The sequence below is a fragment of the Meriones unguiculatus genome, chromosome 4, assembly GCF_030254825.1.
Source record: "Meriones unguiculatus strain TT.TT164.6M chromosome 4, Bangor_MerUng_6.1, whole genome shotgun sequence".
NCBI classification, from domain to species: Eukaryota; Metazoa; Chordata; class Mammalia; order Rodentia; family Muridae; genus Meriones; species Meriones unguiculatus.
Genome location: NC_083352.1, coordinates 116,046,774 through 116,064,893, shown reverse-complemented (window position 1 = coordinate 116,064,893; position 18,120 = coordinate 116,046,774). Strand labels below are relative to the sequence as shown.

Here is an 18,120-nt window from a genome sequence, read left to right as displayed (position 1 = left end):
GAAGCCTGGACTAAGGTACATAGAGAAAGGACATGTTTGGGCTGGCAACATGACCCAGCTGTGGCCAGGAGGCTGTTGGAAGTAGGACGTTATTTGCCACGTGGCTTTCAGAGGTGGGTCAGGACAGGGCTGTGAACTGGTGTGTGGTCACCTGGCTTAGAGCTGGCGCTAGGGATGGACCGTTTGTCATCTGGCAGAAGGCCAGAAGGTGAAGCGCCATCACTTCTCCACTGGACTGGTGGCTTCTGGAAGGAGGGCCATGTCTGATCACCACAACCCACCACATATCACAGTTATCAACTGCTGTTGGATATCTGATTGCTATTGGATGTGTGATAACAGATACCATAATTGTTATAAAGTAGGAATAATAGCTCTTTTTTTAATGTGTGCATGTGTGTATGCATGTTCAAATATGTATGGGCACATATATTCTCATGTTTGCACAGGCACATATGTCTGTGTGTATATGAGGTCTTCCTCCCTTCACTCTCCATCTAATTTCTTGTGGCAGGGTCCTTTGGACCAGAGCTCACTGATTGGCTAATCGCGCTAGCCAGCTTTCTCTAGAGATCCCAGCCCCCACCTCCCAAAGCCTGGAGATACAGGTGGGCCTCCTCACCAGTTCAGCACTCAGGGCATTTCCATTGGTTCTGTGGATCTGACTTCTGGTTCCCTCTCTTGTATGGGAAGCCCTTTATCCACTGAGACATTTCCCCAGCCCCCAGCCGCTGCTCTGTAGGTAAGGGAAATGGGAGCGTGAGAAGTCAAGCCCAAGGTCACCCAGTTGGTACACAGAAGAATTGGTGCTCAGATTCCGAAATCCGTGTTGTCACCAAAGCTTTCACACTGTGCTGAAAAAAATTAAGCCCAGCGCTCACCTTACCTAAATGGAAGCTTTCGTGTTGGATTCAAAAGTGTGACTGTTTAGTGAAAATGGCCAGTGAGAAGCTGTAGATTGGAATTTGGGGTGACCTGGATGAAGATGAGTACCTTAGAGGTATGACACACTGCAACTGTGTGGACATAATCTTGTTCAGGGACTGTACAGAGGGAGGAGGAAATGCCGGAGCCACTCACCAGTGCTCTCCTAGCTCACTCCTGCACTCAGCCTCTTTCCTCCCAGGCCCCTACCCACCTATCCAGGCATCCCAGACTCCCACCCCTATCACCCATTTGTTTATCTATCTCCCATCCCAATCATTTGTTTTACGCCTGTCTTTTCAGGCTCAGCCATTCTGTCTTATCCACTTGTTCATCCTCCCTCGTGACTCAACCACCCCACCCACATACGCCAACCCCCATCTACCCATCCCATCCACACAGAGGCAGCCTTTCATTCCTTCACCCCACTAATGAACCATCTTATCAGCAATTAATAGGTTAATGTTGGTTGTATGTTGAAACTGTATCGTAAATAGGCGAGGCTGAAGAGAACACATCATTAAAATGAGTTTCACCTGTTCTTAAAATGCAACTACTAGAAAATGTAAATTACACATGTGGCTCACATTTATAACTCGTGTTATATTTCCACTGGACAGTGAAATTATGCTGTCCATCATCCACCTATGTGTCCTCCCCATCTAGCCACTCATCTACCCAGCATTCCTCCATCCACCTATCCATTCATTGACCCATCATTCACTCATCTATCCACCTGCCCATCATTCATTCATTGGTCCTTGTATCATTTGATCCATCAAGTGATCTATTCTCTGTCTATCCATCTATGTATTGATGCATCCATCCATCTACCCATCATTTTTTGGTTTCTTCATCTGTCTATGCATGCACACGTCCGTGCAAGCATGTATGCATTCATTCATTCATACATACATCCATACATATTCATTCATTCATTCATTTGTCGCTGCATCTATCCATCCATTAACCCATCATCCTTCAGTCCCTGTTCCCATCCATCATTCATCAGTTCCTGTATCAATCCATTCATCATTTATCAGTCCTGTCTCTACCGATCCACCTGCCTATCCCTCATCCATCCCTCATTCATTTGTACCTGCATCAAGCCATCCATTACTTTTCTTCCTTCTTTCATCTACCCGCTTCCTCTGTGTCTCCATCTCATAGCACGTACCTGTGAGAGATGGTACTTTTATCTATCGTGAGTCAGAAACTGTAAGTCAGGAGATCAGGGAAACCGAGGCTTATATGTGAGGAACTTGCTCAAGGTGTGACAGATGGAGCTAGGCTCTGTCTCTATCAGATCAGGGCTCCTCTTTTTTTGTTTTTTTTTTTTCACTCTGGCTGTTTTTATTTCTGAGGTGTCTTTCAAGATAGAAACAATCCTTTGGGGAAACATGATGTGCTTAGGTTGGGGGGTGTCTGTTGGAACAGAACCCTACAAGCTCCCATTCCTGAGGCGACCACACAGTGTTGAGAGAGACAGCCCCTTTAGAAGCCTCTGTGAGTTAATCCCTGGTGGCTGACATGAAAGGGTTATCCCTACACATTCGATAGTTGCAAAAAAAAAAAAAAAAATGTGGGTTCTTTCAGATTCCAAAACTCATTTCCATGACAAAACTCTTGGGAAGAGAAGATGAAGGGCCTGGCTTCTGCAGAACAATCTTCCAGCTGTAATGAGGACTGAAGATGGCAATGGGAAAAGGAATTATAATTAGAATATGAAATGGGGAAAATTAATCTATTCCAGGCAATGGTAAGAGGCTGTTCTGACGTTTCGTAGCAATTCTTAGGCTGTTGTCCCCCCTGTGTTTCTTCTGCACATTTTAAAGCACCGAGAAGGTTGTGCAGTGTGAAGAATGACTTTCAGCAGAGGGTCCGATAAATTGTGAGATGTGCACAGGATTTCTGCCCACGTGCCGTCTCTGAATGTGTCTCTCTGGGAACACGAAATGCGTGTTTGTGTCCACACTTAGGTGAGTTCCACAGACAGTTCCAGGTGTGTGCTATGCTCCCCCTCCTTTGCTGTGTGTGTTCTGGGGATTGTGAGCCACGTTTGCACACTCTGATAATATGCCACGTACTTGTGCTCTGTGCACATTGGTGTCACTCATGGATACGAGACCTGTGGGATCGAGTTGTGCATGACACGGGTCCACAAAAATTTAAATTTGTGGCATATGTGTGTCCATACACTCTGCTCACTTCAGCATGCCCTGGACGTGGTGGAGATGTGAATGTTTCCATCTGGTCTGTGCACACATGGAGGAAGGTGGCCATGTTTTCTCTGAGGAAAGGGGTAGTTCTGTGACCCTTTCCTCAGCTCACACATTCTCAGTCCAGAAAGAGTCCTCTTTGAGGAGGGGAACAAGGGAGAAGCCTCAGACCTTTCTTCCTAGAGGCCAAGTAACAGACCCCTGAGCCCTTGGGGACCACCCCTACCTCACTTCCTGGATCCAAGGTCTCTGACCAGCACAGCTTTGACAGAGGAGGGCAGATAGCCCGTCTCCCTCTGCCTTAGACCCTTTTAAAGCTGTTCAGCCCAGCATATGTCAGGACACTGAGTGAGATAACCAAGACTCCTCCAGTTGAAGCAGGCCTAGGCTCTGTGGGAACAGCCCACCAACCAAGTCTTTCCTCTAAGCCAAAGAAAGCAAGCTTCACTCTAGAATGTGACAGCTCCTTCCTAGATGTGGCTTGACTTGATGGACGAATGAATGAATGGAATGAATGAGCCTATTTGTGACACTCTCTGGTGACCTTATGGGAGTTCACTGCTCCACCATCCCCTATCTGCCCTAAACCTTCTTGCCTAACTCCAGGAGGGCTTCCCATCCAAGGCAAGAGTCCACTGCTCACTCTGGGTGACTCTTCTCTCTCCTGACTCTCCAACACACTTGCTAAGCTTCTGCTGTGTCTAGGGCCCTGGGCTGATTGATGGAAGGATCTAGAAGAGCATTGGTCCCTGCTTACAGGGAGCTTGCAGCATAATTGGGAAGGAACTGCGTGAAGCAGCAATGGCTCTCAAGTGGTCTCTTCCCCATCAAGGGGAAGGGGCTTGACCTCTCTTCATGTTTCCTTGGCTTTTAATGGGGGGTGCTGTCTTCGTGGGACCACTGAGATCCTCTATAGAAAGTGTGTCACTCTGAGCCAGGTAGTCAATTCACCACATTTTTTTTTTTGTCACTTCCGCAATATATACAAAAAGATGAGCTTCTTTTCTGCTGGATAGCTGTGTTCTAGCCAGAGGTTGATCACCAATGCCTCTTACACATTGGAAGACAGTCTGCTTTCTTGTTACATATCATGTATTATTCACTTACATCAGTCTGTTTACTTGCAGTTGTTTGTTGTTTTAGAAAATGTCTCAGCTCCCTGGTTACGCTTCTCCTCCGGGCATAGCATGAAGTCCCAGATCCCTGGGAACATTCGGCCTGGTAGGGGAATCCAGCCTGAGCAGCGAACTTGGTAAATGAAGAAATGATACAGAATGCTAGAAGGCTACAGGCTGTGGAAAAGGAGGAGGTGGTAGCAGGAGAGGCTGGTTCTCTGAGCCCATGGAGATGGGGCTGGCTTCCTGGCAGGTTGCTATACCCAGTTCTGAAGGAAGAAGGGCTTGGACAGACATCTGCATGGTTGAGGGAGCATAGAGTTATACACCGTGAATCTGCACAACTGTCCCTATGTAAATCAGCCCCATAGAGGAGCCTGCAGCCTTGTGCAACAGCTAACACAGCCATGCTGAAATTATGAAAGAGAGAAAGTGCATTGGGCCGCAAAGCTCAGCTAGTTGAGTGTCTCTGTTGCTTTCTTACTGTGGGATTCTGAAGACTTAAAGAGGCAATTATGTTCTGATCTAGATCACTTTCCAAGACGCATTTCCATCAGAAAAATGAGACATAAAACAGTGTTACAATCTGGGAGGTGAAGTTAACTACGGACATGTAGTCCTTAGCAGACACAACCTCCAGATTCTTGTCCTTGGCTCAGTGGAGGCCATCTTGCTCGGAAGGCTTGCCCCCACGTGTCCCCTAAGGGCAGGCCGCAGCAATGGCTGGTTCCTGTAGACCGCGAAAGACCATCCCCCCGTGCTTTGTGCCGAGATGGACCCTATGTGAGAGTGTACAGTTCTTGTCTCAGGGCCACTGTGGGATGAAGCTGGAGCGAGAGCCCTCCGTTAGCTCTGGCCAGTGCCTATACACGTTAGCTCCCCAAATCGCTTGCTCAAAACTGCCTGCATATCTCAGTCTCTGCTCCTGGGGAGCTCCATAAAGACGCCATTCTCCAGAGGCTCCCTGGAACTGAGTGAAACCTGATGGTCTGTGGAGAAAGTGGCTCTAAACTGTCCCGTGAAGAGGGGACCACGGTCCTATTTGACAAGATGAGGAGTTTCAGAAGTTGGGACACCAGCTGAGGCTCACACATCAGTAGCTTCCAGGGCCCATGTTTATTATCCCTCTGCACCTGTTTTCTGTGGTGAGCAGTTCTTCCTGAATCCAGAAGCGGATGGTTCTCCAACACAGGACCGTGTCTGTTCCCACCACAGTCCTCATGCCTATGGCCATGGGTAACCTTAGAGGCTAAAAGGAGTCAGGTGGGGACAAAGCCACTTAGGATCGGAAGATGGAGAGGGCAACTCTGAGACAGGCTGTTGCTGACTCCAAGGTGATGGGCTTCAGGGCCCTTCCCTGGTATGTGGGACTTCAGCTTTAGCCGATTGCCTCAGTCACTTTGGCTAGAAGAGTCATTTGTATACGGGCAGGGGCTGGCAGCTCAGGGCCTGACAAGGCAGCCTCCTGTGACAAAGTGACAAAGTGCCAACAGCAGAAGACACTGCCTGTCTTTGTCCTGTGTGTGATTGATGGTCCTGACCTGGACTTTCAAGGCTCACAGAACAGAGGCCCCTGGCCCTGCTGGAATGGGACCATAGGCATCCTGGGCTCCAGCGCCTGCCTTTGCAGCCTTTACATCCCCTTTCCCTGAGTACAATCCCCTGGCCTCCTTGGGACACCGGTCCTGGTTCCCTCCAGAAAGTTTAATGAGAACAGCTTCTCTCTCTCTTTGTTCTAGTTTGATGGTGACAGTGCCTACGTGGGGATGAGTGACGGAAACCCAGAGCTCCTGTCAACCAGCCAGGTGAGTGTCCCAGCTCCCTGAGGGGGTCTGAGCCTTGGGCTAGTAGAGCCAAGATGCTGTTGGCATCAAGGTAGGAGGGCCACAGTTGCTAGAGTTGTAGGACACGGCCTGATACTATTCTCTTGTTGTTCAAAATATCAGTTGAGTCCTTACGAGGGACAGTCAAACCAGGACTACAGTGTTGGCTGTAAACGAAGTCCTTGAATACCGCTGGCTCACAGTGGACATTGCTGAGAACCTGACACCCCGACTGTGTGGCCCACATTTCCTGTGTGAGGGACAGATTTCACGACAGTGGGTTCAGCTGTCCCATGCTCTTTGCCACTGCCTTCCTTCTACACAGCACCTATGGGACACCTGGGGTATGTATCTACACACTAGTGAACAGATTCTAACCCTGACATGGAGTTGGTTGTCTGAGGCCGCTGAGGAGGCTTGTGGGCATGGCACAGGGGCAGAGGGCAAAGGTTTCCTGGAAGGTTCTATCCGGTGGTTCAGACCTCTGGGGCCGTAGAGGGAATTGGATTTTCCAGAGAGAACAGAAAGTTAACGTTTCTCTCCCCTGTGAGCATCCTCACTCCAGACTGTCCCCAGGGAAAGGGTCCTTGCTCTAGGCTGTGACAATGTGGAGAATGGCACCCTAAAGGCAGGAGAGCCTGCAGGACGGCAGCAGCTAACGGTGCTGGACGGGGCTGAGGAGTTCCCAGCTTCTGGGAACCTGGAGAAGCTGGAAGACGAGCCTGGCCCCGCTCTTGACTTCTGCCTCCTGTCTTGGCATCTGTAGTTGGCTGGTCCCTCAGCTGGCATGGTCGGTTCACATTTTCCGGCTGGAGAGAACAAAAGCCTATTAATTCACAGGCATAATGTACCTTATCCTGTGACAGGTCCCGCGGGGGCCATAAAGGAGTAAGATGTGGGCCTGTGGCCCACGGAGAGCTCTGTTGGTGAGGAAGATAGTGCAGTTCAAGTGGCAAGGATGCTGATAGGGGCTGCCACGCTCCACCCCTTCTGTGGCCTGCCCCTGTGTGAGCACTGTGTTGTTGCCACCGCAAAGCCACCTTTCTGTTGCTATACCGTGTGCAGCCTGCGGGGAAGGTGAGCAAGACTCTTAAGTCCTGGGGATGTGACAGCGACAGTGCCTGGTTGTCCAGAATTGGCTTGGAAACGTGGTCATCCCAGAAGGTCAGAGCGTATTCTAGGTCTCTTCGAGTCATCCCAGGTCTACTCTGAGCATGCTGTTGTAGCATGCTGTGCTCTGACTTCAAAACCCACCTATCGCCCCCTCAGAGAGCTGTTGATAACCTCCAGTTCCGAGCTGGGACCAGGCTTGTCTCTCATGGCGCTAGTTTGTTTTCGTTTCTGTCTCTTGTTACTGCCTGTGGTCATCTACCATAGGTGCATGATGGCTCCCACACAGGGCTGTGGCAATATAGTCCCTTAACCGAGATATACTCCGTGAGTTTGCACGTGTTGCTCAGAAAGCACCCCGGGAACACCGGTGTCGAGTGTGAATGTGACGTCACCTTCCCTGACAGGAGAATAGGGTAGCTGGACTGCTCAAGGACTCTTTGCAGATGTTCTTGTTACCAGAGGGTCTGCCTAACTGAAAAGAAGATACTAGAAGCTGGTGTCGTGATGCCCTTCTGGATTCCCAGCACTTGGGAGGCTGAGGGAGGAAGACAGTGAGTCTGAGACCAGTGCATATGCGGAATGTAGCATTACTCTACCTGATAATAGTAGCAGTAGAAGTAGTAATAACAACAACAACAATAATAATTATTGTTATTATAAATATTAATAATAAGAATTTTGTGAGCTTGAGTCCTGCCGGTTGCACAAGCCAAATTTAATATCAGCAGCTTTGCAGGTGCAGTCTAGACTTCTCATGGTTTATCGTGGTTTACTGTGGTAACAAGTGTCTCACAATACAGTGGCTGAAAACTACAAATGTGTGGGTAGTTTCCGGTTATTTTGGCTAGCAGTTTGGCTGGGCTCAGCTGGGCAGCAGCAGTAAGAGCCAGAAAAGCCTCTTGCTGGTTGCTAGTTGGAGATTTGCTTCTGCTCCACGGTAGCTCTCATGCCTCCTACTTCCCCCACACCGCTGGTTGTTCACAGGTGGGGGACAGGTTCCCGGAGCAGCAAGTCCAGAAGCCGCCAGACCTCCCGAGGCCTAGACATGGAACCTGTCTGTCACCGCTTCCGGCTACTTCTGTCGGTCAAAGCCAGGCACAGGGCAACCGGAACTAGATGCCAGCTCTTGAAAAGAGGAACTGTAAAATTCTGTAGCCCATTTGCAAATGGCCATGTGAGAAATGGAGGATATGAAGTTCATGCAGATCTTGCTAATGAACTAACTCAGGCTCTTCAGGATGCTGGCCTCTGGTCTTTAGTGGCAAGAGGCAGCCAGGAACTTCTCTCTTTTCCCTGGAGTCTGTATTTGAACACCCCCCGACCCATACACACACTTCCATAAGAGTTGTCTTATCAGCTGTAGGGATTGTACTGCCCCAGTTAATGAAGGGCCCGTAGGAGCCTGAGAAAATGTAGGTCTCAGAGACCAGAAGTCGGTTTTAACATCCCAGGCTCACCCAAGCAGCAAGGTTCACTGGGTCCCTTATGATTCAAATGTCATGGATCTGAGCCGGAAGCCACTTCTAGCCAGTAGCTTCTAGGACGCTCCAAGCAGCAGCCTTAGGACGCAACCTGATAGAGATCAGTTCTCTTCTGGCTGAGGGCAGAGCCAGAGCTACAGGGATCTGTCTGTCCAGGTGGCATGATCCAGGAAGAGGGGGAGTCTACCAGGGAAAGACTTGAGCTCCCACAGACCTGGACTCACGCTTCTAGCTCTTCTGTGCCCAATATGGGCCAGATGTCTCTACGCAGATGATGTCAGCTTCTGAGTGACAGGAAGAGTGACACCTGCCTCTTGGGGTCCTGAGGGAAGTAAGTGAGGCAGGGCTGGGCGTTCTGTTGGCATTGTGTTAGTCTCTTCAATGGTCTATGGTACCCAGGTCCAGGGGCTAAGGCTGTTGACTGCTAACTTATCTAGAAAATTGGTCTCTGACAAGTGGGAACCAGATCCCAGGAATTGGTGGGGCAGTCAGAAAGCCAAACTCATGTTTCCAAAGGATAACTCCGGCTACAGACCGCTCCCCCACCCCCACAGTGTAACCCATATAGAGGTTGCATCCTGGGCCAGGCTGCATCCTAGCCTCTTGTTTCCTGCCCTCTGCACTCCTTCCTCCACTCAGAGAGTTCTCCTTTCAGGCTTACTTTGGGCAAATATAAACTAAGAGCCCAAGCAAACCACCAGTGTCCAGAGAAACCAGCGATGACTTGTTTCTATTGTGTTATTCCCATAAATAATATTCTGGTCGCAGAAAGATGAGCATCTGGTCAACTCTGTGTCAACACAAACACTGCTTCCTCTATGGGAATCCCCTAGATTTTTTTTCCCAACAAATGTCTGTCCCTTCCAGGTACTGCAAAATGTTAGTGTCTCATGGTGCCTTCCTGGCTGTGAGTAATTTTCCAGTTTTATGGCTGTAAATAAGATATATAAAAACATTCTAGGGCTCTAGAGAGAGAGAGAGAGTCTGATAGGGAGGGAGAGAGATAGTGGGGAGGCGAATCGATTGAGATTGATGACATGAAGTTTGCCAAAGCTCCCAATAGCATGTGGACTCAGGGAGACCTGGGGGGGGGGCATATAGCTTAGGCAGAAGAAGGATCCTAGGCTGTAGTAGAGGCAGAGGAAATGCAGACAAGTAGATGATGATCTGAGACGTGACTTTGGAAATCACGCCAAGGGATTTTGAGGATGATAGATATAGAGAAAGAAGGGAGGAGGAGAGATGAATGATTCCCAGGCTCCAGCTTGGCTGTGCCTTCTTTTGCCTTGGGTAGGGCAGGCTTGAGGAGATTGGACTTGGGCATTTGACATTTGAGAGGCTCATTTAAAAACAGTTAGATGACTGTCCAAGTCTGGAGCCATCATGCAAATTGTGAATTCTCAGCCTATGGATCAAAGCCCTGGAGGGTAAATGAAACTTATGAAAAGAGAGATGAGTAGAGAGAGCCAAATAATGGCTCCTCCGACCCCCATTCTTCTTTAGAGACAGTCTTTCTGTGTCCTTCCATAGAGCCTTAGAAACCATCGTTAGAGTGTTTCAAGGAGGGAGGGATCCACAGCCCCTTTCTTTTCTGTCCAGAGATGATAAAATTAAAACCAGGCGTAGAAGCACAGAACTCTGGGGGTACAGGCAAGATTGTATTCATTTGTATAGTAAGTTGAAGGTCAGCCTGGGCTACACAAAACTGTCTCAAAATTTTTAAGGCAAATCTTGAATCAATTAAAGATTTAAATGGACCAATAAAACCACCTCTAATATGCTTTACAGTCTGGAGCAGGGAGACATTTCTATAGGAAGCTTTTAATGAAAAGGTTTAAAAACTAGATCACAGACTAAAATAAAACAGCTTTGGCAATACAAGAACACCAGAGTGAAGATGCTGGTGGGAAATTGGGCAAGAATACATTCAGCTCACACCACATAGTTGAGGGACCAACTTCCTTAACATATAAAGACTTATGAGAAATCAATTTAAAACCACAGTGGCGAGAAGGGAAGGAGAGCTGAGCCAATAAGTAGTTTACCGAAAAGAATTGCACAAGGGAAAAATTAAAGCAGTCATTTTTACCTATCAGGCTCACAAAAATATCCCCAGGCTCGATAACACATTCCCTCAGAGTTCTTGTAGGCATTTTATTCACTGTTGCAGGGAGTGTAGACTGGTCCCTGCGGCTTTGTATTGAAAGCCTCCTTCCAGTAGGGGGCACTATAGGATGCCCAGAATGGGGGAAAAGGCTGAAGTTCTGATCTAGAGTTTTTGTCTCACTCAGCAACTCTTGGTTGAGCCCCAGTTTTCCCATTAATAATCAGGAAAGAGTGTTAGATTTGGCCTACAAAAAAATGGACTTGAGAAATGGCTCAGCAGTTAAAAGCCCTTGTTGCTCTTGCAAAGGAACACCAGTTCAAATCCCAGAACCCACAGGTTGGCTTCACAACCATCCAAAACTCCAGTTGCAGGGGATTTGATGTCCTTGTCTTCTTAGGAAGAGGTTCCCGGGCATGCATGTGGTGTAAAGATATATGTGAAGGCAAAATATTCACATACACAAAAAATAATAAAAAAAATCGATGAGAATGATATTTAGCATTTGCTGTTCACCCTTCGGGCTTGGGCATTGGAGTCAAAAGCCTCCTTTATTCCACACACAGCCTCCACTGATTAGAAACAGTCATCCCCCCTCTAACAGGTGAAAAAGAGAGCCTAAGTATTTGAGGTTACATGAAGCAAAACCGCTTCCCAGTAAGCGCTCGGGTAAATAGGAGACCCTCCCGCCAGGGTTGAAGTCTGAGGCTCTATCCTTAGTCACTCTGGCTTCCCAGTCTGTGTACATTGCAAAGGGCAAAGATGACATGGCTGTTATTGCTTTAATTAAAAGTGGGGTGAAGACTCGGGATTCAGATTAAAATGAAATTGTATTTCGCCCTGCTGTGGTTCAGAGAAGGCAGCGGCAGCGATTACGCCTGAGATTACAAACAATCAAAGAGAAAAGGCCTTTTGCAACCATTTCCTGTTGAAGCCACAAGCATCACACTTTAAAAATAATTATGGCTACACTATTGGAACATGATTCATGAATTCTGAATAAATATGAGGGGCCTGAAAGGAAAAGGCTTCAGGACCATAGATTTGCTTCGGATCTGATGAAATTTAATGTCATTTCCCAGCTGGAGAGTGAAATGCAGGGAGGAAATAAAGCCCCACCCCATGTACAGGGAGAAAATGGAGTGTGTGTCACGGGGAGCTGACGTGCACACACCCTGTGAAGTACAGGCTCAGAAAAATGCATGAGTCTCCAGGATTCATTGACGAAAACTGCCGAGAGGGAGTCGGTACTTACAGCCCTCCGGTCTTAATTTTGCATTCCGGTGGCTAAAAATTTGTTTCTTTTAAAGCTCTAGATTCCTGCCTGTGAGATATTTAGATAGAAGACATTAGCAGACAGGCTTAAGGGGGAACTTGGGCTGTATTCATCATGGCTCCCCACATCATAAAGATATTTCTCATACAATGCAGTGGGTATTTACAGCCTATAGTCTGTTTCCTTCCAACTATTACAAGCGAAATTGAATTCCAGGAAACATTCACTCTTTCAAATTGTGATGGAAACAATGAGGATGGGGGGAAGGGCTGGCAGTGGGTTAGAAATGTAATTTCAAGGGTTTTCATAAAAATGGCGTCCCTCCCCCCTCTCCCAGCCCATCTCAAAAATCATTATTCCCTGTAGGGCCTAGCTTTTCACTGGGGGAGAGTCAAAGCGCCCCCAGCCTTACACATCTGTTCATTGCTGTAAGAGAAGCATGGCCGCACATAGGGACCACCTAGAATAGCACTGGGCTCTAAGCACCGAGGGGCCTCACCTGGAGCCCCTCTCACTCTGTGCCCTGGGTCATTGGGTGGGTCATTTGCCCTCTCCGCGCCCTAGTCTTCAACATTGGTGAGTAGGAACCAATGGACAGCTCTGAGGAACTTCAGACAAGTTATCTCCTGTCACCTGGAGATTTTCTTCCTCTACCACTTGCCCAGCAATACCCAAGAGGGACAGTGTCTGTCCACACCGCTAATGTGTGTCCTTCTCTACCTGGTTAAGTCACACCAATTCAGAAGGGACCTGGAGATGCGGTCAGTGGCTTTGAGACTGTTGTCAATCAGCTGAGGCTACATCAGGAAATGTTGTTGCTGAGGAAGCCTTCTCAGGGTGCTAACATGAAAGCTGCAGGTTTGGGAAAATTAACCACCTCTTCTAAGGCTTCACTGCATCTTTAGAAGTCCCTCAGTGGGATGCAGCTAAAAGTAAATGGGATGTATTGGTACCCAGAGAGCATATTCCAGCGTCTGGCACACGGCAAATGGTAGTTAGGGGGAAGAGTTAGTAAGGTTCCCATGCCTGTGCAGAAAAAACTGAGGGTGCATCTGCCCCAAATGTATCCGGCTCAAGAGTCAGGTGCAGCATCAGAAAGATTAGCCAAGGAAGTCCAATCAGCTGGCTTATTCAGTGAAAACCAGATTAGGGTAGGCATTGAAGCTAGAAAGATTCTAGTGAAATTATCTTGCCTTCAAATGTGCCAAGAACGTCCCTAGGAAAATCGCACAACTAGTAAAAGATGTTCTCTTACCTTTTCTAGCCCATGGGAGATAGAGGCATCCCGCCCCACCCAGCAACCTCTGCCAAGTGACTGCCTGGTCTGCCGAGGTGTTTGGCTCACAACCCACAATAGCCTTGACAACCTGTTCTGCCTTTCCCACACTCTAAGCCTGAGGCTCTGATGGGGAGAAAAGCCCGGGAGAGAGGTTGTGCCTCAGTGGTGTTTCCCTCCTGACAGGGAGGGTGGAAACTGATGGGCAGTCTGTCCCTCTGCTCCTGTAGCTTTCCTGCGCTGCTCCTGGGACATTGGCCAGATTCCTTGGCCTCTCTTGGTCTCAGTTTCCACCTCTGTAAAATGGGAGCGTTAATACCTAGCTTGTAGAGTAGTTAAGAGACCCCACAAGGCAATTAGGGGTGGGGGTGGGGGACTGGCTTGCATGTGCTGGTTTTGTGCCCTCTCCTCAGATAAAGCTACTTTGCAATTTCAATGTGAGAAGCAGTGAAGGAGGCAGGAGGATGTTTGCTCCATTTTCTGTGAATGCTTTTGCTGGGACTGGGGCACAGTGACTGAGGGGTTGAAGCTTATGTTTAGGGTGAACGGAGAAGTTCAGCTCTGAGACCCTCGAGCCAGAAGAGTGGCCCCAAGCTGCAGAAATGCATCTCTTTGCTTCACGACAAAGTCTATGCTTACAAACACCTATGGGCATCTAGCTTGATGTGGAAAGGTGGCTCACGGGACTGGAGAATTAGGACTCTGAAGAGCTATGGAAATGGGGTGTGGGCTGGGCCTACAGAGTTAGGCCAAGCTGCAAAGGATGAGGGTGTTCCCCAAACTGGGAAGGATGAGGCAGGAGGCCTGAGAGGCACCATGAGATGGGCTTGCCCCGTAAGAAACATACCGTGAAGTACCTGGAGAGGTTCAGGGCCTTTTAGACCTGACTCTGTCATACTGGAAACTCTCCACAGTGCTGGGACCAGGCTAGGCTCTGGCTAGCAGTGGAATTTGTGTCATGAGTGACGAGTGAGTATTTTTACCCTCGGCACCACCCCCATTAAGCAATAATTAGAGGAGGCAATAGAAGCTGAGGGGGCATTTTAAAGTTTATGAATGACTGCTCCCCCAATTCAGAGAAGACAGAAAGTACTGTGTTAGCAGGAATCTGGAGGACTTGGGGTGCTTATCCAGTGCGGTGTCAATTGGTACAACCACTCTAGAAAACCATTTTTCAGGCTCAGCGATTAAGAGCACTGTCTGCTCCTCCAGAGGTCCTGAGTTCAAATCCCCAGCAACCGCATGGTGGCTCACAACCATCTAGAGTAAGATCTGATGCCCTCTTCTGGCATGTAGGTGTACATGCAGATAGAGCACTCATATACATAAAATAAATAAATCTTAAAAAAAAAAAAAAGAAAACCGTTCTCAGTATCAACGTTACGGTGCCTTTGTGGAGGTTAGAGGACACCTTTCAGTTGTCCTTCCTTTCTTTTCACCTTGTGTGAGAACAGGGTCTCTTTGTCTTTGTAAACCAGGCTCACCAGCCTCCAAGCTTTCCGTCTCCCTAAGAGAGCTTGCTGGGGTGACAGACAGGCAATCTAGGGATCCGAACTCAAGTTGTCAGCATTTAGCCATGGAGCCATTTCCACAGCCTTTGCCATATGATCTTATTTTCTGCACTTGATCACGTGTCCCTGTGGAATGTCTACAGAGAGTGGGTGAGTTAGTGAGTGAGTGAGTGGGTGAGTAAGTGAGTGAGTGAGTGTGAGAGTGAGTGAGAGAGTGAGAGGGTGAGAGAGTGAGTGTGAGAGTGAGTGAGTGAGTGTGTGAGTGGGTGTGAGAGTGGGTGTGAGAGTGAGTGAGAGAGTGAGTGTGAGAGTGAGTGAGAGAACGAGAGAGTGAGAGAACAACTCCTGCGGGCCCCTGGCTCAGGTCTCAATCTAGATTTTTTTTCACAAGAGGGTTTGGGAAAGGATTTACCCATCAGTAGACATGCCACTTGTAGAGGTGGGTGCATGCAAGTATGTCCAGATTCAACCCACCGAGGGGAGGGGCTTGGCTATAGTTTCAGAACTCTAGACTGGATCAGAACAAGAGTTCTGTGTAAGATGTCTGTAACCCAGGCACTCACCCATTCTCCCTGACCCCCTCCCTCCCTCCCTCCTTTTCTTCTTCCTTTCATTCCTTCCTTTCTTTTAACAAGGTCTAATGCAGCCCAGGCTAAGCCTCAAGCTCATTATGTAGCTAAGACTGCTTTCACCTGCTTCCATCTCCCAAAGGCTACAGGTATGCACTGCCACACCCAGCTTGGTTTTAAGTAGCTGCGATTTGTTCTGCGACTCCAAGAAGTGTCTCTTCCAATGTGAGGGCAAGGACTCTGCAGCCAGGGTGTGATTGGACTTTGAACTATCATCTGTCTGTGGCAAAGTCTATGCCGTTGATGCCTCAGGCCAGGGTACCCATAGGGTACCTGGACCAGCGGCATCCCAGAGCTTGTGCTCAGCATCCCTCCCCTGTGCTCAGGGGTGTTTAGCCTGGACTGGAAGAGGCCCACACTGTGGGGCACTTAAAATGGAAGACAGCATAGAAGCCCAGGAGCATACACAAGGAAGCCCAAGTCCTCTGTTTAGAAAGAGGCAGAACCACACAGCCGTTAAGGGTACAAGCTCTAGGCCGATGGGGGCAATTAAGTGAGACCTTGTCTCAAGATAAAAAAAAAAAAAAAAAGAGAAAGATGGGATATGTCTGGGTCAACTTGCCAAGAGTCAAGCCCCAGTACACACACACTCTCACAAAAACAGGGCTGGGGAGATAGCCGGGATGGCTCATGTGAGCAAAAGGACTGGCGTTGGGTCCCCATTACCCACACAAATGTTGGGTGAGCATGGTGCCCCACAAGCCCCAGGCGGTAAAGCCTGGGGATGCCCAGGGTAAGCTGGCTAGTGAGACAAGCCACGTTGGTGAGCCCCAGGTTTGATGGAGAGACCCTGCCTCACTGAATAAGGTGAAAGGTGGGGCCAGGGAGTTTTCCTGGCACCACACAGGGATGCTATCATACATACGAACATGAATACGTATGTGAGATTCACACACAGCACCACACAGAGATGCGTGCGGGAGAAAGCGTTTTGATAATACTTTAAGAGAGAACGCAAGCTCACAAGCCAGGTTCTTTTATTTTGAAAGCCAACACACATCTCTGCCCACCAGCTCAGGATTCTGGAGGGGCTTCGCTGGGTGCCTCTGGCTCAAGGGTCTCTCAGGAAGTTTAATATGGCAGTCAGGGCTGTGGGCTAGTGGGAGGGTGCTGCCGAGAAGGAAGACTCATCTCCAAGGCTTTTTGGTGGCCATTCCCACAGCCAGTTCCTCTGAGCTAGGCTGTCAGGTTGGTCCCTGGCTCTGTTCCGTCTGCCTTGGATTTGGGGTGAGATTCTCATCTCAAGGTTGTTCTCTGTCCATGCAATGGATAGGGTGATAGCACCTACTGTGTGGATAGTGCTCATGTGTGAATATGACACAGAGCAGGGTTGCTGCACACATGGTACATGGTACGCACTGTATAAATGCTTACTGGGACCGTTATATTTTGAACAAAGCTGTAGGAAACTGGGATGGACCTGAGGGCTGAGTCACCTCTTCGTGCGTGACTCAACAGGTCCCAGCACCAACCTGGCTCAGGGTGTGTGCTTAGTAAATCTCATGGGAGTTGATGAGCTTCAGGCTCAACCCCATAGTGAAGACCCGGTAGTAGGAACATGGGGTCCAGGCTACAAGAGGAAAGGGCCTCTATCCATTCTGTTCAGAGTAGGCCCGGTGGGCGGGTCCCACTCCGGCAAGGCAGAGGAGTGTTATGATGGCCCTGTCAATGAGCAAGCATCACCTGGGTAGGAGTGGAGAGGAGCAAGGGCTAGTGTCCTGAGTAGAGGAGCCAGAGGTGCACAATGACTGGAGGTCATCTGTCAGGTGTCAGAGGAGGTTATACTGTCTGCTTCAAACACTCTCAATGCCGGAACGGTGCTGGTACCTCGTTCTGAAGGTCACCAACCTTGCAGAGTCTGAGCAGTCTTGGGGTAACCTACAGTTTGCATCTGTAATGTTCAGCCGCTCTTGGGGCACATGCAAGAGCTATGCTCTGAGAACTCCTGCAGCTTCGCTCTGGTGCTGGCTAGGCACATTTTTAAAGATAAAGCTGCTTCTGTGGTTTCCAAAAGGCAGGGATGGAAAAGGAAGAAGAAAAAAAAAAGCTGCAAAGAGACATAATAGACATTTTCCCAGGAGCTATTTTAGCACAGAAAGGGCTAGAAAGCCTACTCATCAGTTTCAAAATGCTTTCAAAAGCAGCTCTGCCCAGGTCTGCCTGCATACCTGCAAGCCAGGCCCAGGGGCAGGAATGAAGTCTGTGTTAAAAAACAAAAACAAAAACAACCCAAGCTAGTTCCCTCTTTTTACAGACAGTATTGTTGAGGCCCAGAAAGGGGCCGTGACTTGGCCAAGGTCGTAGAGCCTGTTGGGAACATGGCTGGTACTCGATACTATGTGAAAAGGTGATTTCTAAGATGACCAGGGACAAGAGGTATGCAAGGCTCAAATTAGAATTTGCTGCAGCTACTCTCTGGGCAAGGCTGTTTCCCAGTTTGACTCACTTCTGGGAACTCTGTGGGCCACCGGTCCTCATTCATACAGGTCTCCATTCAAAAACATGATGATGCTGGCCAGGGTGGCTCACACCTTTACCTGCCTGGCATTCAGGAGGCAGAGGCAAGCAGATTTCCGTGAGTTCAAGGTTACCTTGATCTACATAGTGAGTTCAGGCCAGCTAGAGCTACGCAGTGAGAGCCTGTCTCAA

General features: G+C 48.7%; 1 protein-coding gene across 10 annotated transcripts in view; it reads left to right on the top strand.

The window, feature by feature from the left end:
- Tox2 (TOX high mobility group box family member 2) overlaps window positions 1–18,120 on the top strand; it is a 113,381-nt gene that overhangs the window by 38,671 nt on the left and 56,590 nt on the right. For all 10 annotated transcript variants that reach the window (XM_021636321.2, XM_021636323.2, XM_060382882.1 and 7 more), the window contains exon 2: window positions 5,998–6,063. In XM_021636321.2, coding sequence (XP_021491996.1) covers window positions 5,998–6,063 — 66 coding nt within the window. The remainder of the gene's footprint in view (window positions 1–5,997; window positions 6,064–18,120) is intronic.